This window comes from Ruditapes philippinarum, unplaced genomic scaffold (assembly GCF_026571515.1).
Source record: "Ruditapes philippinarum isolate M1 unplaced genomic scaffold, ASM2657151v2 ctg826_1_1_1_1, whole genome shotgun sequence".
Lineage (NCBI taxonomy): Eukaryota > Metazoa > Mollusca > Bivalvia > Venerida > Veneridae > Ruditapes > Ruditapes philippinarum.
Window position 1 is genome coordinate 240796 of NW_026858472.1, and position 24767 is coordinate 265562.

Consider the following 24767-nt stretch of genomic DNA (forward strand, 5'->3'; position numbering starts at 1 on the left):
TGGGCATTTCCCAGTTGATCCAAATATTGATCTTGATCTAAAATTTATCTGATTATGTATTTCTTTTATTTGTCAATTTTATCCCAAATTAGGATTGTTTCTTTGCAAAGAAGCAACTTTTTTACATCATTACTGAACCAATTAATTTTAACACAATACAATCAATTTTAGTTTCATAAAACCAGGATCATTTGAGACGAATAATTAATTTAACTTTAGTAGGATATGTTATAAGCTAATTTTGAGCTCTGGGCATTGTGGCTTCAGAAAAGATCTTTAAAGACATGTTAAGTCTATATAGCTAAATGACACCAAGAAGTGGCCATTTCTGACCAGATGGATCACATGAAATATTTTATATACTGACAAATGCCCGTTATCAATTTAAAGTGAACAATTAACATACTATTAAGGTCATCAGTGTACAGGATTGTGATTCATATGAATGTAAACAATACTTATTCAGGACATGATTCAACTTGTAATATATGAAGTATTTAAGTAGTTCACTATTGTCATCTCATCACATGACACCAATTATCATCCCATTTAATGTTTAAACAGTTAAGTTTTATCTTTTCAATGTGATTGCATATATTTTAATCTAAATGATACTTATTATCAGTGAATGAATTATACAACACTGCTAGTGCTTTATCTAAAGATAAAAATCTACAAAGGTCAAAGTTCCACAAAGGACACCTTGTGATTGATAATTAGTTCTCAATTAATTTCGATATTTTCATTAAATTTTTGCCATAATCTTTTCCCTAACTTATGAACATCATGTTGATAAAACAACACGTTTTACAAAAGACAGCCGAAAATACACTCTACCAGCACAATTGTAGTACCAACAATAGCTGTCAGAACAGCCCCTCAATTAGTCTTAGAACTTGATAGTTAAACAAGAGATTGAATAAGTTACATGTAACATACTAAAGGATTTTATTTGAAAAATATGTTTTGGGTATTGGATATTTGTTCATGAACACAAAAGACCATATTTCTTTCAAAATTTATACCAGAGTTATCGATCTTGGAAAGTGACCAAATGCAAATTGATATAAAATAAATTTCTTTATTTTCAAAATGCTAAATAAGGTACAAATTAACACTCAGAAGTGTTTTGAAAGATTCATACTGCACAGAAAAACTGAAACCAAAACTTTACAATTTCACTTAGGGCAAAACATTCCTTCAAAATAATTTAAATTCATGCCATTCAATTATGATACCAAACACATGAAGCTTTAATTAATTACCATCTGAAGATTGATGCTTGAACTTAACTAGGTTATGTTCTTAAAAGTTCAAAAGGGGCAATAATTCTGTGAACTTTTATGATCTCAATTTAAGATGTTTGAGAAGATTTTTTGCTTGGGTTTTATGCAGCACCAACACAGTAGAGGTCATATGGTGACTTTCAAGCCTTACTGGCAGAGGAAGACCTTTGGTGACCCTCTGTGGATTATTTCAGGCACAAGTGGAAACACGAGCAGAACCACTGACATATTGTATAGCTGGATAGCTTCCTTACTTAAGTGAAGAGTCTCTTGTGGGAAGTTGTCAGAATATATCAGTGGTTGATGAAATACAAAAGGCAGTTCAAGAAGTTGCACACAGAACCATAACTGTTTAGTATAATGCCAACAACAAAAAAATGCACAAAATATGACAAAACAGATAATATGCCGAAACGTTTATTTTTATTCAGTTGCAAAAGTTTCAAGATAAAAAGTCTTTTGATCAATAGTTTTACTTACCAAATCCAAAAATTTACTATAAAAAAAAGTTCTTATTTTGTGAATGTTTTTAATATTAAAGGTCTTACTTTTCCCATATTTTTAAAATGATAACACCATGCAAATGTCTACAAGATTCATTCCTTTCTGAAGTTAATAAATGTCCTTAAACAGTTTTGTTTTAGATGAGTTTATGATGATGTCACAGCTTAAGTATGTTTCAAAACCCTCCTCTAAGACGGAGCACAAGATGGAGAGTGGACTCCTTCTGAATGTTGTAGTCGGACAATGTACGTCCATCTTCCAGCTGTTTACCAGCAAAGATCAATCTCTGCTGATCTGGGGGAATTCCTTCCTTGTCCTGGATCTTGGCTTTCACATTCTCAATGGAATCAGATGGTTCTACTTCAAGGGTAATGGTCTTTCCAGTAAGTGTCTTTACGAAAATTTGCATACCTGAATGAACATGAAACGATTTATTAAAGTCAAATTTGTTTTATTAATCACCTAATAAACAAAAACCTTAAATAAAACAAATGATATGTCTTTTAGTTAATAAGCAAGCGGCTTCCATGACCTAAATGATTAAGATTACTGATCAAATCAACACTGACCACTGTGGGTTTGAATCACATCAGATACTTAGGACTCTCTTAAGGAAACTATCCAGCTTGCAGCTAGAAAATTGCTGAACAACCTCTACATGTCATACTTGAACAAAACAAAAAACAAGCAAGTTTCTTATAGGCTGCAAGATCAACATACTTTTTTATTAACATTCCAGCTAAAAATGTAAATAATTATATGAAGGAATTTCACAGACATTAAGCTACTTCATCAAGAACAAAGTGGTCACATGATTTACCTCCTCTAAGACGAAGCACAAGATGGAGAGTGGACTCCTTCTGAATGTTGTAGTCCGACAATGTACGTCCATCTTCCAGCTGTTTACCAGCAAAGATCAATCTCTGCTGATCTGGGGGAATTCCTTCCTTGTCCTGGATCTTGGCCTTCACATTCTCAATGGAGTCAGATGGTTCTACTTCAAGGGTAATGGTCTTTCCAGTTAGGGTTTTTACGAAAATTTGCATACCTTAAAAACAAACATTTTATGATTAAAAAAATACATTATCACTATACATTTTGTACATAAAATACTATAATGAAAGACTCAATTATCAGATAATGTTCACTTTATGGATGAATATGTTTTATACTGGGTCTCAAAATCTCTATAAAAGATGCTTATAAGAACAGGTACTACAGACTACAGAAAAAAAATTTGTATCACAGCCCATAGGTAATAAGGGGCAGGGCATTCATTTTTATTTACCTCCTCTAAGTCGAAGCACAAGATGGAGAGTGGACTCCTTCTGAATGTTGTAGTCAGATAATGTACGTCCATCTTCCAGCTGTTTACCAGCAAAGATCAACCTCTGCTGATCTGGGGGGATTCCTTCCTTGTCCTGAATCTTGGCTTTCACATTCTCAATGGAGTCGGATGGTTCTACTTCAAGGGTAATGGTCTTTCCAGTAAGTGTCTTTACGAAAATTTGCATACCTGGCAAGACAAATATTAAGGACATATAAATATTTTATTTACAGGTTTTATCACAGTATTCTTTAAAGAAAAATACTGTTCTGTATAATATTGTGCAAAAAACATGTCAATTACTAGAACAATCAGTTTTAATCATAGTCTGAAATAAGAAATCAAAAATTAATTCAGCACAGCTGACCATCAGAAAGAAGTTTAACTACAAAAAGTAATATACATTTTGCTTACCTCCTCTAAGTCGAAGCACAAGATGAAGAGTGGACTCCTTCTGAATGTTGTAGTCAGACAATGTACGTCCATCTTCCAGCTGTTTACCAGCAAAGATCAATCTCTGCTGATCTGGGGGAATTCCTTCCTTGTCCTGGATCTTGGCTTTCACATTCTCAATAGAGTCGGATGGTTCTACTTCAAGGGTAATGGTCTTTCCAGTAAGTGTCTTTACAAAGATCTGCATACCTGTAATATATTATAATTACTTACAAAAAGGAGTCTGGAGTAAATCAATAATATCTGATTTCAAGATCATTCATGGACCAAAAATCTACCAAATGAAACCTCAAGATGTTTTAATTAAACAAAACTAAAAAGGCCAGTTCTACAGACCATCTTTTAAAGATTTAAAACATCTTTATTACCTCCTCTAAGACGGAGTACAAGATGGAGAGTGGACTCCTTCTGAATGTTGTAGTCGGACAATGTGCGTCCATCTTCCAGCTGTTTACCGGCAAAGATCAATCTCTGCTGATCTGGGGGAATTCCTTCCTTGTCCTGGATCTTGGCTTTCACATTCTCAATGGAATCAGATGGCTCTACCTCAAGTGTGATGGTCTTTCCAGTAAGTGTCTTTACAAAGATTTGCATACCTGAAAAATCAATAACATACCAATTATATTCAATCATATTTTAACATAAATATACTAGGACATATAAGCAAAATGTGGGATGTTTCAATTTAAGACACAAGATTAACTAGTCCTTCAATGACTGTATTTTTATTAAATCAAAAGTAAATTATGCGTAATTTTTATTAAATCAAAAGTAAATTTGCCTAAGCAAACACTATGATTATTTTATAATTATAATAAAACATTTTATTTACCTCCTCGAAGACGGAGCACAAGATGGAGAGTGGACTCCTTCTGAATGTTGTAGTCGGACAATGTACGTCCATCTTCCAGCTGTTTACCAGCAAAGATCAATCTCTGCTGATCTGGGGGGATTCCTTCCTTGTCCTGGATCTTGGCTTTCACATTCTCAATGGAGTCAGATGGTTCTACTTCAAGTGTGATGGTCTTTCCAGTAAGTGTCTTAACAAATATTTGCATGCCTGAAAAACATTAACATTTTAACTCTTTTAATCAAAGTCATTTATTAATCTATTGAATATTAAAACGGCAAAACTTTGTATTTCTTACTAAAACAACAGGAAGTAATGCTACAGCAAACAAAGATTAAATAAGAAAAAACATTTCTTATTTACCTCCTCTTAGACGAAGTACAAGATGGAGAGTGGACTCCTTCTGAATGTTGTAGTCAGACAATGTACGTCCATCTTCCAGCTGTTTACCGGCAAAGATCAATCTCTGCTGATCTGGGGGGATACCTTCCTTATCCTGAATTTTGGCTTTCACATTCTCAATGGAGTCAGATGGCTCTACCTCGAGGGTAATGGTCTTTCCAGTGAGGGTTTTTACAAAGATCTGCATACCTGAAAATAAAATACTACTGTATAACAATTTTACATAAACAATGCCTATGGGCAATTGGCCAATTTTCGTTTTCCAATTCTATAATTTATTCAGGCAATCAATTGTTTGATTTAAAAACCTGATTACGTGCCATTATTTATTTTATTTTTATACAGATAAAATCCCCGTTGGAATTATCGTTAAATAAAATTGAAGTTGTATTCAATATGATGTGCAGTTATAAAATTTTTTTACGGAATTTCCGACGTAAATTTTCATGATTTTGAAATATTTATGAAACCGAAAAATGACGGCAAAAATGACAATATACTGTGTTGTGAACGCAAAATAGCAACAATTTACAAAGAAAAAATATTCTGATTTACAAAACGTCGCAATAAATATTATTTTACACTTACTTAAGCTGTAGTCTTTGTCTGTACTAAATGATCTCAATGTTTCCTTGTCGCTTTTCGATGATGTTATGGCGATTAGGGTGCGCGCGCTTCCTCTTATGCTTTTGAGTGACGTCATTCTATTTTTGCGCGAATTATAATTATACGCGGTTTCTGTATAAACTCCGTGGTAAGTCCGGTAATTATGATTTGGGAAACCGTTGAAATGTGTTCATTTCTTTATTTATTTTGAACAGTTAAGAGAAATCTTACGTATATCTAAATGTATCACAATTACAAACTAGCCAATGAAATGATTAATATGTGCAAATTTTAATGTCTAAGCATGTAGAACAAACTTAAATAAAGTTATTTTTCCTAATTTACGAATACAATTATGTTGTATATAACTCCATTTAGTCGGTTACGAGAGGAGAGGAAACTCCAGAAACGATGTGGCTATTTTTTTTTTAAATAAAGATATAGAACCATATATAGATATAGATATATATCCATAGGCGATGAAAAAGCCAGCTACAGTTAGGGAGCGTTTCCAAAGGAGGGGATAGAGATGAGGAGACACTTTAAAATTTGTACCTTAGATGAAAGATTAACACAAACATTTTATTTATATGAATTTATCCACAACAAATCCAGATGTTTCCCCATCAAACAATACACAGCTATTCTATTGTGTTATATGTACAAATGAATACATCACAACACTACATTTATATAATTGCATATGATGTATAAATTAGCTTACATATCTAAAGACATGCATGTTCAAAACGAGCGGCAAAAATTTAAGGCGTACCTCCATTAAAAAATAACACGAACAAAGACAAAAAATACAAAAAAAAAACAACAACAAACAAACAAAAAACAACATAAATTTATCAGATCTTAGGGGAACATGATATATGTATCTCAAAAACAGTATTGTATAAAAAAAAAAATTTTCAAGTAATTAACGGCTTAACAGGAACCTTCACTGAACACTTAATTAAGTATGTTTTAATGAATTTGATACAACGATTGTATGCCTAATTTTCTACTTCCTCTCTGAAAAAATATTTTAAAATCATACAATTTTCTCCAAAAATCCAGTTAACTTTTTTCTTTCTTTCACTTTTGTTAGAATACCAAGTTATTTTCCCAATATATGTGGAAAGTCCCTATCAGTATGAAGTGAAAGTTCCGTGAAAAGGTTAGTGTTATACATCTTTGCATGTCTGAAATTTTCTAGAAAATGTTGAAACGTATATTATCAAGTGTGCTTACGAAATTGTATCAGAAGCCATCATTTAGTTTTCAAAAAAAGGAAGAGTATATATTATAAGCTCTTGCATGTGTTAAAGGCTGGAAATTTCTGGAAAATTGTTGCACGTTAAATTGCGTACGTAAGTTATTTAAATGCATCAGAAACTTGCATTTTACTTATTCTTTTTTTCCCCTCTAAACTCTGCTTTAAAGTCTTAAATTTGGTATTTTAAAACGTGCACCTATAATTAATTTATGCAGCAGAACTGAAGTCACCGTTGAACATAACAAGGTAAGGGTGGTGGTTCCTTAAATATTAGTGCCTTTTTATTCCCCGTGTGATTTATTACCACATTGTAAAACAGGCTTGATTAACAGAGTTGTAAGATTTGCCATATTTTAACATATATATAACATATGTTCATTGAGTAGGCTAACCAATCTCCTTGATTATATAATGCGTGTCCTAAAATCATTCACTCATTGATTTATATTATAACATCAAGTTTATGTTATGTATTTTAAGATACATGTTTAAATGAACTGTTCCAAATTTAAATGCTACGATAACAGTCCATGGATATGAATAAGATGTTAATATATAAACATTTAGAGTATGCAAACTGGTGACAGGTTTTAGCAATATTTAATATCCAATCAACAGTTGCGTTCTGGAAAAAATTATCCAATGAAAACGATCCACGTGCTAGTGTCCGTGCCTGTGCGTTGATCTTGTATTTCCTGTGTAATGAATTGAGATAATTTTCCAAAATTACGCCGAAAATAAGTTAATATATATCCAAAAAGGTAAGAAACTATTTGCGATTAATCTGATTTTATGGAATATAAGTAATACAATTGAAACATTTACACTGAACACAACTGAAGTTATGTTTGTCATAATATTAGTGTGTTTCTTTATAGTAGAAAAGTGGGTGGGGTATGTAAATTCCCCTCGTGCTGATATTTTCATTGGCAAACAGTAAAGTTTTAAAGCACCAGCTGAAATTTCTCATTTGTATAAATGTCATGTTAAACAAAATTTTAAATGAATAGTCAAATGATCCTTCTTCAAGTTCTTAACTTTTTCATTGAGGAGGAATGAATAATTGGATTCATGCCACCAGGGGTCGTGAACTCTTTCAATTGATTGAACAGTATCAAAGGAAAAAAAGATGTATTGATATATGGAATAGACTGAATGAAAATAACATTCTAAGTATAAATGTTTTGTCTTTCAAATGTTAACCTGATAAAAAGTGGCGAATTCAGAGCACTTTTAGAATATGCCCACAGCAAAATCAAGGTTTCATAATCCTAACCCTTACCCCTAACCGTAACCCTAGAAGTAATCTGAATGATTTTTAGAGAATAATAAGCTAATATTGAGGATATAATATTGTGTGAAATGTTAAAAATAGCTGCGGACATATTCTAAAGTCTAGCCGCAAATTCATAGGTTTTGTTTTGACAATATACTTATCGGCCCTCTGAAGTTGTTGTAGAGGAAAAGCTGAATTGTAAGCCTAAAAAGGCTTAATTGCTCAGGAGACGGAGAAAGGGTAATCTGAAATATATCACATTTTAGTTGGCCATTTACCCAATACTGCCAGTGTTTTTTTTCACTCTTTGGGGAAGGGGGTCGGTGCCGTTTGGAGGGGGAAAAATGCAAAAGGAGGGGGAATTTTATTTCTTCACAAATGAAGAAACAAAAACGAATCCAATGCATATTTTAATACAACATCACTTACCACTGTAAGATTTACTTTTGTTTGACATTGTTTTCTTTCCAGTGAGTAGAAAAGGGGAGCAACTCTTGCAACACAAGTTTAAAATACGTCGCTTTTTCTTAATATACGGATCTAAAATATTGACAGCAGAATTTAAAGAGTCGCATGTTAAACTTGTTGGGACGCCAGGAGTAGCTCCCCTTACATACCCGGGAACAATTTGTAAACAACTTTGCTTAACAGTAAGTCTTACAGGCTTAATATAAAACATTTTTCGGCAGTTATACGCAAAAACAATGGTATCCATTGCAGAAAAATTTTGGCTGCCATATGAGGGGGAAATTTCGGCTTTTAGAGGGGAAAAAAACATACTATTTTGAGGGGGGAATGGGGCCGAATTTCGCCGAATATTTTGGTGAAAAAAAACACTGACTGCTTATATTCAGGACTGCTTATAAATGTTTAAACTTAAATAAAGCATAACAAGTTGTAAGATCTGTTAAATATTTTCCTTTTCATACTAAAAAAATGTAATTTCCTTTTAAGAAGGTGAATTGAATTGTTTATGAATTTCAGGATGAGGGGATATTGGAAATTTCTCTCAGTATTACTGATTAGTTTGCTTGTTTGGAATGGAGTTGTTGCAGACTTTGAAGATGAAGTAGATGAAGATGACGGAGTAGTTGAAGATGAACCAGATGTATCTGAACAAGAACCTGTAATTCTTGAAAAGGTATTTGCAAATATCATATAAGCCAGATCTATGCTTTTAAGTTTATACCATAAATTAATTGTTTTTTGATAAACTTACCAATAGTTTGACATTGAATAAGTTCTTTTGGGATAAATAAGACATATTTTAATTGCTTGAGATTTTGTATTTTCAGTCGAGATATGAACCACCAGAAATGCCAGCAAAACCATATTTAGCTGAAACATTTGATGGTGCAGATGTGTTGAAAAGAAGGTGAGAATTTATGTTGATAAAAAAAATCTTAAAATGTTTATTATATGTAACTAAAGAAGCAGCTATGTATTTCTGTTGACAATTTCATTTGGACAACTTCAAAAACTTATTCAAGTATATTTAAAACTTGTACAACTTAACTTAGTTATCTTTTTAATCGTATTCATTCACTGGATATTAATAAAGATTTTTGCAGACTCTCCCTGAGGTTTTTGACATGTTGGGAGTGATAACATTGTTTTGAGATTTGTGTACCTTTTGATATGGGTCTAAGCCAACAACTTTGTGCACATTGCTCACTCTTTTTCTCCAGAATAATTATTTTATTTTGTAAAATGAAACATAAATGAAGGAAATTTCAATGCCTGTAACTTGAAGCCAGCTTAAAATTGCACAAAAATCATTTGTATATGATATATATAACCATATTTGTATGTTTATGGCTCCATGCCTTATTGATAAAAAGTGTCTTATCTACATAATAAATGAGTTTTTGTTTTATGAAATATACATCCATTTACAATCATTATAAACCAGTCATGAAATTATTTCAGTTGGATCAAATCTCAAGCTAAGAAAGATGATGTTGAAGAGGACATAGCCAAATATGATGGTAAATGGTCAGTTGAAGAACCCAAAGACTCGGCATTAGAAGGAGATTTAGGCCTATTATTAAAGGTATTAGTCAAATGCAGGTATTTTCCAAGTAGTTTTCATATAGCCAATCATACTGTTATCTAAGCAAAGAGATAATTCACACTAGAATGCAAATGAGCTGCGCCATGACAAAATCAACATAGTTTGTTTGCGACAAGCATGGATCCAGACCAGCCTGCACAGTCTGATCAGGATCCATGCTGTTTGCTTTCAGTTTCTCTACTTGTTAAAAGGTTTAAAAGCGAACAGCATGGATCCTGATTAGACTTTGCGGATGCGCAGGCTGTCTGGATCCATGCTGGTCGCAAACCCATTATGTTGGTTTTGTCATGACACGGCTCAAATGGTTAATATTAACAGAAAGGACAAGTTGCAGTTCGATCTTAAATTTGAATTGGCATTGGAGTGGAATAAACTGTTTGTCATTTAATTGAAAGTTATTTTGATCATATTTATTGTGTTGAAACTAAGCTAGATGTGCTTGCATCACAGACTGTAATATATATACACATAAAAGTGACAAATGAATTGAATGTTTAAAGAACTATCTAGCAGAATACAGAACCAGGATATTGTTTTGTGAAAACATTGTGATTTCCTTGATAATCTGAAGTGGTTGTGTAGCTGTCATTTAATGAAATGTTTTACTTTTTTCCCAAATAATCTGCCATTTGTCATAGAAATGATTGTTTTATATAATGACGAAATATTACAAATTGTTTTTCTATAAAATCTTATAGATATATGTTTTATGTTTTGATTATTGACTAACTTTGTTTCAGTCAAAAGCTAAGCATCATGCAGTGTCAAAGAAACTTAACAAAGTGTTTGATTTTAGTGGAAATCCTTTCATTGTTTCGTGAGTACACAGAAAATTTATTCATTTTCTTTTTTATTTGAGTTCAGTGTCAGCCATCAAGGAGTTTTATTGTGTAACTATATTGTCTCTGTTTATTTAAGAATTTATATTGAATTTAGCTTGAATAAGTAGAGATTAGAAACTTTTTATTGTAATGATTGAAAACTATTTTGTATATAGAATGATATGCCATTTTTATAATCAATAAAATACCAAGTTTTTCAATTTAAACATTTTATTTTTGAACTACAGGTATGAGGTAAAATATCAAAATGGTATCGACTGTGGTGGCGCTTATATAAAACTGCTCTCAAAACAAAATAATGCTGATCTGGTAAGAGTAATATTATTTTATAATTTGATGCATCAATATTTCAAATAAATGAATTTTAGGGATAAGTCTTCTAGTTTTATGTTGGGTTTTCTTCTAAACAATTTTAGGCCGACTATTAAAAGAAAAGGGAAAGCTATTGTACTCTCCTGGGTGACTGTTGCCATCATACTTATAGCACTATTTTCTGCAAATTCATATGTCAATCTATTGAAGGAATTGGTTGATACTTGTTCCCTTAACTCTTACTTACCTTTTTACAAAGTTACTCCCCTTTCCCTACTGTCAAGCACTGAGTAGAGTTGAGCACTCTGTCTTACAAAAAGCTTCTGTTATTTAAGAGTTCCAGGGACTTGTGTTGCAGTGAGAGTCACATAGAAAATTATGAGGGTCCAAATCATATATTACTTTGAAGAAAGTTATAAGTCATAGAATTTGTCTAGGTTTACAATTATAGTTCTTCCTGCGGTTACGGCGTCTCCATCAGTAGCACGGTAATCCAAATGTGCTAATTTGCAAATGTAGTGCCAGCTATTGACCTAAAAATTATCGCCTTTGATTATTCATCTTGATTGACGTGTAATTTTAAGTTAAGATGCAGCAGTTATTAGCAGTTATTTATGTAAAAATTATTCCAACTAAATATGCCATGAAGGGGATGTAGCATTAAAACATAAAATATCTAAAGACTTGGACAGTGAAATATTTGAGAAATAAGTGTCTTTGTCTTATGCTCTCTAATTTTATGATGTTTCATTTCAGAAATCATTCCATGATAAGACACCATACACAATTATGTTTGGTCCTGATAAATGTGGATTAGATCATAAGGTAAGACTGTAGAAATATGAATTTTGTGTTTAATAATGATACAAAGACAGCTCGCAAGAAAATGTCACAACAGAAAGAGATTGCTAATGATTCCAACAGATTGAAAAAAGAATAAATAAGTATTGTTAATGGTTTAATAGTATATTTTTTTTAAATCAATATATTTGGTTTTTATGATATTTCAATACTTTTTGTTAAGTATATTATCATTTGTGTTAACATTGTAAAAATTAAAACGTTAGATAGATTGATGTAGCCAAGTGTAAAGATATGGATCATACCCTGATTTAAACAAGAAGTTTTAAACATGTGACTGGTAATGAGTGTAATGAATACTCTATGCTGACTGCTTGGAGTATATCGCAGCCTGACGATGATTTTTCCTTTGAGACAATTATTTACAGAAATAAGCTCTAATCTGGTCTTAAATTATAAGGTGTTGCAAGGCTAAAAAAATATTGATTTAATGTATAATCAAAACTTGTATTGTTACCATTTTCAGCTACATTTTATATTCCGTCATAAAAATCCCAAAACAGGGGAGATTGAGGAAAAACATGCTAAAAAACCATCTGGAAATCTCGACAGCTTTTTCTCTGACAAGAAAACTCATCTTTATACTTTAGGTATGCCACTATCTGTGTTCAAGGTCTTTCTTACTGTTTTGTTATGAGGACAATTTCTTTACTACCTTATAAATAGTTTAAACTGTTGGATTGGAAGTCAAATTTAGTGTGTTAAAAGAAAGGTGCTAATATATCAACTATAAAGTTGATGAAGTGTTTCTTTGGCATTCTTGATGTTTAAAAATTAAGAATTAAGTTAGTAGCATTTAAAGTTATGATATTACTGATAAATGATTAATAAAAAGAATAAGGGATTAATTGATTAATGATTAATACAACTTTTAAGTATTAGAACATACTAGATATTTTTATCTATTGTTTGTATGTTAATGTATGGTCCATTTCATCTGATTTTCTGTATCTTGCTATGTGTAATTAAATATTAATACATAATGTTATGTTTAAATTGATCTGTAATAGGAGTTATTATTGATGGTAAACAAGTAGCTTTACTTGCTTTGTATTATATGTTATTGCAGTAAATTCTATTCAGGTAGCTAACTGAAGTTTGTTGGTCTTAATTTGTGTGAAAAAAAGAAGTAACAGCACCTATGACCTTACTCCACCAGTATAACTTGAAACTCACCATTGTCCTTACCTGTGTCAGGACAGCTTAAAATTAGCCCCTATGAAAAGTTTTAGGAAAGATCATAATAATTTTTATGCATTTGTTTATTTTTCAGTTGTAAACCCAGACAATTCATTTGAAATACTTGTAGACAACAAAGTGATCAACTCTGGTAATTTATTGCAAGATATGAGGTTAGTAAACATGCATAAGAAGACATGCATTTACTTAGAAGTTCACATGTATTGATAGATGAATGTCTCATTTAAGGTTTTGTTTGTTCATTTAAATATTGAGTAGCATTTACATATTATTATTATGTGTTATGGTATTATTTTAACCCTGTTGTCTTTGTTTTTAAAATGTCAAATTCATGTGCAGACATTGTACATTGTTAAAGACTTTCAACTTAAAGACTTCTAGCTTAAAGTATCCTGAAATATATTTAAGGATGGAATGGGACAATTATTAATTAATATTCATGATGTTTTGATGTATTTTTGTGTTATTTCAGTCCTCCTGTAAATCCACCAAAGGAGATTGATGATCCAAATGACAAGAAACCATCTGACTGGGATGAAAGAGAAAAGTAAGAGACATTTAAGTTATTATTTCATTGTGTATCTAATCAGTTATGTATATATTTATAAATCATCTAAAATCATGATCCAAACGTTGAGTACGGCATTGACTAGGGTCATTGTTGTAATTTAGTTTTGGAATATTAATAGTTTCAACAGTAGTACTGTCAAACTCTTGTTATGTGTTTGACTGTTTTAATTGTTTGACACACTACATTTACCTGAACTTTTCTTTATCCATTTTCATTTTAATTTGTTGTCTGATAAAAAGGCAAAAATGTTAGCAGTTGGTAGAGTTGTTAACTGATAACTTTGATTGAGTAGGCAAGCAAGTTAATTTAATAAAGGAGAGTGTAAAGTCTGTTGACATTAGATTCATCTGTTCAGACTTTGAGGCTTCATAATTTGTCTGTCCTTGATCATTGGTTATAGATTATATTGGTTGTATTGAAATGCTCTGAAGCCTTCTTCCACCACAGATTCAAACAAATTATGTGTATAAGTTACAATTATATGCAGACTGTGATAAGTTCTTGTTCAGAATTCAAAAATGATTTAGGTAACTGCCAATCTGCCAGCTGGTAAATGGTTGAATTCTTAAAGATAAACACTAATACTGTAATAGAATTGTTAGAAAATTGTAGAATAACAAAAATACTGAATCTATCCAAACGTTGAGTACGGCACTGACAAGGGTCAGTGTTGTAATTTAGTTTGGTAAAGAAAAAAATTGTCATACATTACAGTGGCCTTACATAGAAATCTATGTTTGGCTTGTAAAGTATACTGTTTGACACATTGAAAATAATGTAAACTTATGCATGCTTTGTTAACATTTTAATAACAGTTCATTTCATATCCCAAGTTTATCAAACCTCATACATTGTATGTTCACTTTTGATTTCAGAATTCCTGATCCAGATGCCAAGAAGCCTGATGACTGGTGAGTTAAATTTTTCTAGATCTAAGTTAATAGGGAAAAGAATTTCATAGCACATTATATCAAATATTATTTCTAAATTCCATGATTTTATATTCGTCAAATTTTGGCTGTACAGAAAGTTGATGTGGAGACATTAGCTGTATATTTTCCCCACCAGTAAAGCTTGCAATTCTTCTTATGACGTTAATCAATTTTGGTGTTTTTGCGACACAAATTAAATTTCCTTAACATAATGAACATATAGCCATGCCTTTAGCTGAAATATACTGGTTATTTTAGGGATGAGGATGAGCCAATGGAGGTACCCGATGAAGAAGCAAAGAAGCCTGAAGGTTGGTTAGATGATGAGGAGGCATTAATACCTGACCCTGATGCTGGTAAACCTGATGACTGGGACGATGAGATGGACGGAGAGTGGGAAGCACCTTTGATAGGTTAGTACAAATTGATTGTTTGAAAGATAACTTTAGTTGATGAGTATACAGTGAATGCTTCTTTGATTAATGAAGGCTTTATTTTGTTGTCTCCAAATGGTTGTGATAATGATGCTTGTTTAGTGAGTCATCCTTTGTTATAATAATATGCATATTGACTATATGATAAAGATAACTTTGATAAATGGAAAGATATCTTACACTTAAAAAGTGCTTAATTAATTTTTTCATAAGATTTTTCTATCATGGCTACTTCTCATAAGGTCAAGGGTATCAACATGTTCAGTTTGTAAAAAAAAATTATCGAGGACAATGCCAAAAAATTTTCAGAAGATCTTGTCTTTTCTATATTGAACACCTTACGTGTATAAATGAAACAAAGAGAAGTTACTAGTTAATCTTTTATTTTTTATATGAAAATATAGTGTGCTGTTTCTGTACAAAATTTACACAAAAATACCGTTTTGGTTCTGGGTAATTAAATTTATATGTATAAATTTCTAATTAGATAACCCGAAGTGTAAGGATGCACCTGGATGTGGAGAATGGACTCGTCCTAATATGCCAAATCCATTATACAGAGGCAAGTGGAAGCCAGAGATGATAGATAACCCAGACTATAAGGTATACTTTATAATATAAATAATATAAATGTAAAGTAATTTACTAGCCAGAAATGAAATTTAATGAGCTTTGTTAACCTTGATCACTTGGTTGCAACATACAGCTGTTTTACCTCCTATATCAACATGCATTTACAGTTGTTTTATTTACTGAAATAGACAAGATTTGTAAATTTGTTAGATTTACTTCTGGGAAATGTCACTATATTAAAACAATTAAAACAAGAACTTCTGTAGTCTATGAATATTCTTTGTTTTTCACTTAACATTGTCAATTTGATTTTAGGGAGAATGGAAGCCAAGGAAAATAACAAATCCCGACTTCTTTGAAGACAAATCACCATACAAGATGACACCTATTGTAAGCATGCTTACCATTCTTTGTATTGAAACGTTGTTATAAAATGTACATTGATAATTGAGACTTGATGTTTAAATCGCTTAGCCATTGGATAAGCTGAAACTGAAAGGATTTACTTCGTTCTGCTCATAAAATAACACGTACTAAATAAATCGTGTAAAATCCATGCTAAAAATGATTTCTTTACACTACTTTGACCTACGTGGGACTTTCATTTTGCAAACAATTCAGCCTTTGGCTGATGTTTCAGCCGAAAGTGGAACTTTGAAATCTGTTTTTCCCTTGTATGTGGAATTTCCTTTTTATTGAGTGTACCCATATGACTACTTCTAAATGTCATTGTTAAATTGGCTACAAAAAAGTTTTTTTAGGGCAGTCCTACAAAGAGTAGAATTGTGTTTATTTTTACAGGAAGCTCTTGGTTTGGAACTCTGGTCGATGACAGATGAGATTGTGTTTGACAACTTTATAGTGACAGATGATAAAGATGTACATTCCAGATGGGTAGAACAGACATGGGAACGTAAATCCGTTGCTGAAGCCTCCAAAGGGGCAGGGGTAAATATATCTGAACTTATTTTAGCATTGAACCTTCCTTAATAAATGTTTACATCTTTTTCAGTTTTGAGAGAAACAAAATTGTGATGATTACGCTGTGTAAAATTAAATCTGAAGTGATTTTCAATGCATGAAATGTATATAAAATTGTTTAAAACATGATACATTATTTTCATGTTTATTTACTCTGCATATAAAACAAGTTCTTTATCATTATATGATTGGCACTGTAGAAATAAAAAAATGTTGTTTTTCACAAACATTGCAAGCAATTTAAATAGAAGACCTGATCTTTATGAAATTTAAATAAATACATTTTGCAACTCAAATTTACATCAATGTCTTATTTTTTTCGGAAGATACAGGAATATTATTATCCTTTAAGCAAATAAATATTGTCATTATCGTATATTGTAGCAAAATGCATTAGTACAAGGGATACTAGATGTAACTAAGGATCGCCCATGGTTATGGGCTGTATTCCTTATAGTAGTGGTTCTGCCAGTAATACTTGTTATAGCATACTGCTGTATGCAGAAAGATAAGGTGAGATGCCAGTAATGGATGTTACACTGGTACTGCTGTTGTGAAATATTGTGTTTATGTTAACTTATAACTTGATGCAAGCTCTGTGAAGTTGATATGGTGTGGAAAATTTGGTGTTGAAGAAAAAAATCTATATAGAAATCACTCTGGAAAAAATAAATATCTATTTCACAAAGTTTATCAACCTGGAAACATTGGAAGTTGATAATGAAAAAGAAAATTCTTTATGACAGTGAAATGTTTCTCCACAGAAAGTAAAAAACTTTATATGAAAATGAAAGTGAATTGATTGTACCAAATGACTAAATAGAGCTTGCAGATGGTTTGGTTTAGAATTTAATACTCCCCTTTTGTTGACTACCTGTTTGATGCTTGATCTTAACATGGTCCTATTTGTAAAATATGATAAATGATAAAAATGTCTTTACAAAATCAATTCCAAGTGATATGCTTAATCAGGTGTATCATTGGAAGTCATAGAACTACAATGTTTGTTGTAAACTATGTCTAATGCTATTTTTTTCTCTGCTGCTATGAATGGAGAAGTTTCTTTTAAGATGGAAATACACATTGCAACTCTTGAAAAAAAATAACTACCATGTGTAGCTATTATTGAAAGGTTGTACTCCCCACTTTGCAGGCTGCCACATCTTAAGATCAAGCAATAGGCAGGTTTATCAATTAACATGTTTTATTTTTCTGTGGTCATTCTAGCATGTGTGGTGTTTTTATGTTATTTTTAGCAAGGTATTTGGTCAACCCTGATGTCATCAGCTGAAGAACGGCCATGGTTATACGCTGTATACATTGTAGTTTTCCTGTTACCTATAGTTCTTCTATCTATATGTCTCTGTCCAAGATCTGGGCCAATTAAGGTAATTGTGTACTGAAAAACTATTAATAATGTTCATTCTGTCAGATTGAAACAATTTGTACGAACACACAGGTCAAGTGAGAATGGGTTTTATAGTGCATATTTAAAACATTTTGTATTTTCTCATAGGTCTCTTTGTTAAATTTTCAAATATTAAATTACTAAGAAAACTGTAAATCTATAAAATCAAAGAAAAACTGGCATTTATTATTTATTGTACATTTGACCAGATATCTGTTTTACTTAGTATCTATGTTGTATTTACTAAAAAGCTTATCACAAGTTTTAGTTAGTTTATTTGAGTTTTGCACCTACCTATAGATAACATTCTATTTTGATTTTGTGACTAAAATATAATTGTTTGTAAATAAAGAATATCTTAACATAAGTTATTTTTTTGATGTTGTTCATGTTATTTTTAAGCTTTAACTAGTTTTCAAAATTTTATTAGATTTTATTTTGTTGGTGTTGATAGTTTATAATAATGTTCACATGTTTCATTAGTTTTTAATCTATACTGCTTGGTTTAAAGAAATTGAATAACTGAAGAATTTACAGTATTGTTATATATTCTATTAGACTAATGACTTTCTTAAAGGAAGTTTATATAAATTTCTTCTCTGATTAAACTTGTTAAATGTTCGGAAGGCTTTGCAAATAAATACATTATGAAATCATGGGAACAAGTTTTCAGACATTTGCCAGAAGTTTAGATTTTTTTATACTCCTGAAACACACTTTAAAAACCATTTAATATATTGCTAAATTCTGGGCTTACTGAACTTGCACCCATGTAAAATAAGAAGAGGACTTTACCCTTGTATATAAGTAAACATTATTGCATTGTATATATTTGCCAGAAAAACAGCAAAAGCTATATATCTTAATAAAATGATTACATTTCAAACAGCAAGAAGATTTAGATGCTGCTCGTAAGAAGACAGATGAAGCATCACCGGATGATGAGAAAACAGAAGATAAAGAAGATGAGGGTGTTGATGAAGGAGCAGGAGGAGATAATTTAACTACTGAAACTAAGAAATCCAAGGCAGCTTTGGAAAAAGAGGTTTGTGTCTGGTTTTTATTAAGTTTTAAAGAATTGTTTGCTTGCTTTTAGAAAAAGTAAAAAAAATCAAGTCTTGTCAATGCCCGGCAGTGGCTCTTGCTATATAAAAGTTTTTGATGTAAAGAAACTGAATTGTGTATCAACTTGTGGTCATGTTTGTTTTCGTAGTATTGTCAGTGATTTGATGTAGTGTGACAGCCATATTAGATGATGATTCTGCTCTTCATGAAAATAACATGGTCATTGAGTGTACAAATAATCATGTTGTTGCCTGTAATGTCATTTTGTTTACACAACTGACTCAATACATGGTATGAAATAAGAAAAATTAATTTTGAAGTTATCCATTGAAAATGAGAATATTTTCATCAGAATACTTTAAGGGTATTATAAAAACAATGAGAAGTGTCATGTTGTCAGTGTAATATCATATCATGTCATGTATTTTGTAGGAGGAGGAAGAAGAAGTGTCTCAGGAGGAAGATATGGCTGAAGGTGATACTGAGGGCAAAGATTCTGGCTCTCCTAGGTATGTTCACTAAATAATAACATTCTTGGGTAATGTAGTTAACATCCCAATCCATTTTCAAGCTAATGTATATTCCCGATAGATATTTTACCTGGCCTGTTGATGGGCATTTATTGTACTGGAGTTGAATGTTAATTAATATTGATTAGACAACATGCAAAACCCTGATTCCAGAATATAAAGTCAAGTTCACTGTTAAATGTCTATATTTTTAGGTCCACTAACTAAATTTGTCTTCAGATATTTATGATTCTTAAGTCTGATGTTTATGTCAGCATGTAGAACCTACATTTCAGGCAAGCTAAAGATACACAATTTTTGTATAATACATGGGCTTATTCTGTGTAAGGCATTTTCTTTTTGAAATCTTCCAGGATGTATAATTTTGGTTTCCTTATAACAACCTTGCATTCTGGATATATTGTCCCACCCATGCACCTCTGATTTACTGATTTGACAAGACTTATTTGCTGTCCAAAACTTTCAGTTTTTCTTCCCAGCTTCCTTTCACTGACCAATGATTGCTAATTTGCACTTGTTGAAGAAGTTGGCATTATACATACTAAAACTTCTTAGGTAACTGTTTGTTAATTCATATAAATTTATATTCCCACCAGGCAAGAATGACATTAACTAATGGTAAAGATGGGTTATACTTTACTATGTACGTACACAAATTTTCAAGCTGGATTATTATAATGTTAATTTTCTTAATATTTTTCAGACGGTCACCTAGGAAACGAAAAACAAGAAAAGACTAAAGAAACTGTGATTTAGCTTCGAATAATTGTTGAAGAAAAAGTGTAATTGGCTGAAATATGGAAGTCACTTGGTTGTTAAATTGTATGCATGTATTATTATTTGGGCTTTTTTGAAGGTTTATTAGTTAAAAGGTATTTTAGGCTATCACACAAATGTTTTACAAATGGTTTTCAATTATTTTTGCTTTTTAAACAAATCAACAATCCAAATACTAATAAATTATTTAAACTTAGGGTTAAGATTTCCTAGCTTACAAATAAGCGTTACCACTCAGGTGTACAGATATAGAGATGTAGAGGATTGCATAGTTATATAAAGCTGTAAAGTCCCAGTATGACCTTAAACTTTGTCTGTGTGACTCTAAACCTGGCTAAAAAAAGTCTCTCGGTGAGTTGTATTTTTTTATTTCATATCATTGAAGTTGCATATGTTTGTTGGTTAAATAGAGTCATTGTTTAACCCTGAACATGCTGAATATCTTAAATGGACTTGTCCCACTTCCATTTTTGGGACTGTCCATTATAAATTTTAGGGATATCAATTAGAATATTTAAAATTTGTCAGCCAACAGTATAGAGCCTGGTCAGACTGCACTTCCGTGCAGGCTGGCCTGGCTCTATACTGGTGGCAAAGACTTTATGCTTTCGGGTCCAGCACTTAAAGGGTTAAGTACAGTGTAATGATTGGTTGATGAAGTGGAATGATGGAATGTTTTGTATCAAAGATGTTATGAGATTATACAATGTTTTCATATGTGAGACTTTAAATGTATGAGGTCAGATGTGATTCCAATGTTTGAATGAATAACCTTTCGTGTTATCTATCATCCATTTTTACATTTTACAACATTTTGTTAGGGTTTTTTATATTATTAATTATATATGAGGGTATTTCATTGTTGTTGATAACGTAATTATATATATATAATGTGAAAAATATTGTGTTCGTGAATTAAAGGGGTAGGCTACTGTAACCCTTCCATGATGTGAAACTGCCGCTCATTAATAATCATGTTTTACATATTGGGTGTCTACCAGGTTTTGTCTTTTTCAACTTGCATCTTGTTCATCTTACAGTATTTTAACTTACAGTATGTTCCTCTTTTATTTTGAAAACAATTTTTGATAGAGAAAGGTGTTAAATGCTAGCTCAAGTTCTACTTGTGTGTTTACACATACGTGAATTAATGAATCGGATTGCAACTAAAAATAAATTGGGGTTTTCATTATTTACAGATTGGCAATGCATAACATCGGTTGAAATGCTATTAAAATCAGCTGTATTTTCAGTCTGTAGATTAAGATATCCCCCTTGGCCAATCGATTGTTTTTTGTTGGCATATTTTTTTCCTCGGATAAAAATGAAAACCATGTAAATAAATGGTCATGATAATGGGTTGATATTTTGGTTGGCTGTCTCCCCATATAACCTGGGTCTTCGGGGGTGTTTTTTTTTATTGTTTTGTAATAATTATATAACCAGTTATGCTTTAGATATGTAAAAGTTTTTCCCTTTTTTAAGCGAGTTTAAGATTCATATAGATATGTTACCCTGTTTGATTTCCTTTATGCTAAACAATAATTATAAAACAATATTGTTGTTTTTACGTTAGATAATATTACGTTAGATAATATGATCAGGATCCATGCTGTTCGCTATCAGTTTCTCGATTTGTAGTAAATTTGGTAAGCGAACAGCATGGATCCTGATCAGACTGTGCAGATGGGCAGGCTGATCTGGATCCATGCTGGTTGCAAATGCACTATGTTGGTTTTGTCGTGACGCGGCTCATATTTTTCTGATCTTTATTAACCACTAACTCTAGAAGAAATAATATAATGATTTACAATAAAAACTTGAATCATGCAACATTAGACAATAAGGCTTTAAAGATTGAATTATGTTAAACTCTGTCTGCTTCATTTTATGTGCCATTTTTTTTCTTTCCATTTTTATATGTCATCATTTTTTAAGTAAAACATTGTGGTCTTGATGAGGACATTCCTGTTACTGTGTTTTTATATACATGTACTGTTAGTTCATTGCTTAAATTTATGTTGTATTTTCCATACCAAAGTTCTCCCCCTTTCCCACTTTTTGTGGATTTTAACCTGCACATGCCCGGTATATGAATTGTATTTGTTTGATTTAATCCAAGTGAAGTATTTTAAATGTTTATGTTCAGATTGACTTTTGTCTTTTCTTTCAACAGCAATAATCAAAGGAAAATTTACATTTCTTAAGGTGATTACCATTATTTGTATATCCATAAAGTTATAAAAAACTAAAAATTTAACATTTTTACAAAAATGACAACTGCCTGCTATATAGTTAATAGACACGATAGTGGTGTTGCTTGCCAAATTTATTAGGTATTTATAAATAAAAATACTGTAATGTGATCACATGTCAGTACTGTACTGATGTCTAAGATTTGATTTAAAGCTCATCTATTTTTACTGTAATACAGAACAGAAATAATAATAATAGTACAATATCTGTAGTTCAGATGTGAGGTAACTTTTCTTAATATACAACTGTAAAAGCTTTACACTGTTTTGGTTTATGATATTTTTGTCACTATCTTTTACATTGACATATAAAAGGAAGAAATTTTTAGTGTTTTGTTTGAAGGTAGTTTGCTTGTTAAATGTTTTATTTGTTTGTGGGAAATGAGGCAGAAACACAATAATTTATGTATATAATGAAAATGTTAAAATGTGTTTTAAACAGACTTATGTAATTTATTATGCAAAGAAAAATAAAAATGAAGAAAAACTTGAGAGAAATATCCCTGCTTGTTTGTTTGCTGACCTCCCTTCTTATTTAAGCTTGACTATGAAAAATGCTTGTAGTTGATTTGAACCATTAAAGTCTGCTAACCTGTACTGATGTCAAACAAGGAAACATGGTTGTGATACCAGAAGGGTTTTAACCCATTATTACTGGGTAAAGAGTCAGATGTCTTGACCATTTGGTCACAACAATTTTGATCTACCTTGAATGAGCAGTCTTACTGGAAAGGTTAAGGATGACAGCCATTTTATATTTGTTAGTAATACGGTGAACAGAGTACACTGAATTGTATCTAGCGAAATTGTTGCTAGTTTGATCCATCTCTGAAGTAAACTTTCTCATCATCATTTTCAGTTTTTACCATAAAATATAGGGAAAAAGTTAAAATTGTTGTTTACTGGTAAAATATATACCGGTACTGGTTTGATACAAGTTGGATTTCTTAATTACTTTGAACAATTTGAATTTTAACTTCGGAATACTATGGTGAAAATTAAACTTTAGTGAACAGTTAAGAACCTGGTCAGACTGCACATCATGTGCATACTGGCTTGGTCTCTATACTTGAGGTAAAGATCAGTTTTCAATAGGTAAAAGTCATTTTACATCCCAACATTTCGGCCTTTTCTATCAAATTGTTGAACCATTGTATATTGTGTAAAAGTCAACTTGTATGATTTAAATTCAAAGATGTTAAAATTACACACTGATTGCTGTTATGGTTTTACCAGCTGGAATCATGAAAGATGTGACTATATTTGTTTTTCAAAGTTGATTGTAATCTATATAAGTGGAATCTTCATGTTGGACATATATCTCGTGTTCAATAAAAACCTCAATTACACACAATGCTATACTAGAATCTCGAATAACATTCATGCTCTGACTTAAATCAGTCAAATGTTCGAACTAACGTCACACCGACACAGTATAGGTCATGGCAAAATTCCAGCTTTACTGGTGGAGGAAGACCTCCGGTGCCCTTCCGTGCATTATTTCAGGCACAAATGGGAACCTGTGTAGAACCACCGACGTTCCGTAACCTGAATACTATTGTGTTTTCATTTTGGTTGTCATTTTATAACATAAGGAAGTAATTTTCTTTTTTGGTTGGGTTTTATTTCACACCAACACAGTAGTGGTCATATGGTGACTTTCCTGGTTGTCGAGGAAGACCTTGGGCGCTCCTCACAATCCGGCATCCGAGTAGAACCAGCTAGCCAGATAGCTGCCTCTTATGAAAGAATCTGAAGGCCCTGGCAGGATTTGAACCTACAGCAGTAAGGGTCAAGTAGCCTGAAGTCAACAAGATGAACCATTCAGCCACAGACACCCTAAGCAAGTCAATGCACAGTAATTTTATAACATAAATCATTTTGTTGTTTTTTTACATTAACATGGTACTAGAGAGACTAATACTTCATTGGTGGGTGAATCTCGAACTTCAGGAAGTTTGAAAAGAAAACAAAATGGAAA

General features: G+C 31.7%; 2 protein-coding genes across 7 annotated transcripts; one reads left to right on the forward strand and one right to left on the reverse strand.

Annotated features, from left to right (window-relative positions):
• Positions 1–1687: 1687 nt before the first annotated feature.
• LOC132753265 (polyubiquitin-C) lies at positions 1688–5568 on the reverse strand. Of its 5 annotated transcripts, XM_060743711.1 has the most exons (8): positions 5411–5568; positions 4784–5011; positions 4403–4630; positions 3939–4166; positions 3532–3759; positions 3079–3306; positions 2611–2838; positions 1688–2201 (listed from the first exon to the last, which is right to left on the reverse strand). In XM_060743711.1, exons 1-8 carry the CDS (start codon positions 5523–5525, stop codon positions 1966–1968), a joined length of 1719 nt encoding a protein of 572 aa, XP_060599694.1. In that variant the 5' UTR covers positions 5526–5568; the 3' UTR covers positions 1688–1965. The 5 variants fall into 5 exon arrangements, with proteins under 5 accessions (XP_060599694.1, XP_060599698.1, XP_060599695.1 ...); XM_060743715.1 differs by lacking the exon at positions 4403–4630; XM_060743712.1 differs by lacking the exon at positions 3532–3759.
• Positions 5569–7298: 1730 nt separating this feature from the next.
• On the forward strand, positions 7299–22102 carry LOC132753266 (calnexin-like). Of its 2 annotated transcripts, none has more exons than XM_060743717.1 (19): positions 7299–7456; positions 8956–9112; positions 9267–9346; positions 9901–10024; positions 10786–10862; positions 11115–11196; positions 11956–12024; positions 12527–12650; positions 13334–13412; positions 13733–13807; positions 14707–14742; positions 15022–15176; positions 15685–15800; positions 16086–16160; positions 16572–16718; positions 17136–17264; positions 19049–19204; positions 19657–19733; positions 20458–22102. In XM_060743717.1, the coding sequence occupies exons 2-19, from the start codon at positions 8957–8959 to the stop codon at positions 20492–20494; spliced, it is 1794 nt and encodes a 597-aa protein (XP_060599700.1). In that variant the 5' UTR covers positions 7299–7456; position 8956; the 3' UTR covers positions 20495–22102. The 2 variants fall into 2 exon arrangements, with proteins under 2 accessions (XP_060599700.1, XP_060599699.1); XM_060743716.1 differs by lacking the exon at positions 17136–17264 and adding an exon at positions 18008–18139.
• The last annotated feature ends 2665 nt before the right edge of the window (positions 22103–24767 follow it).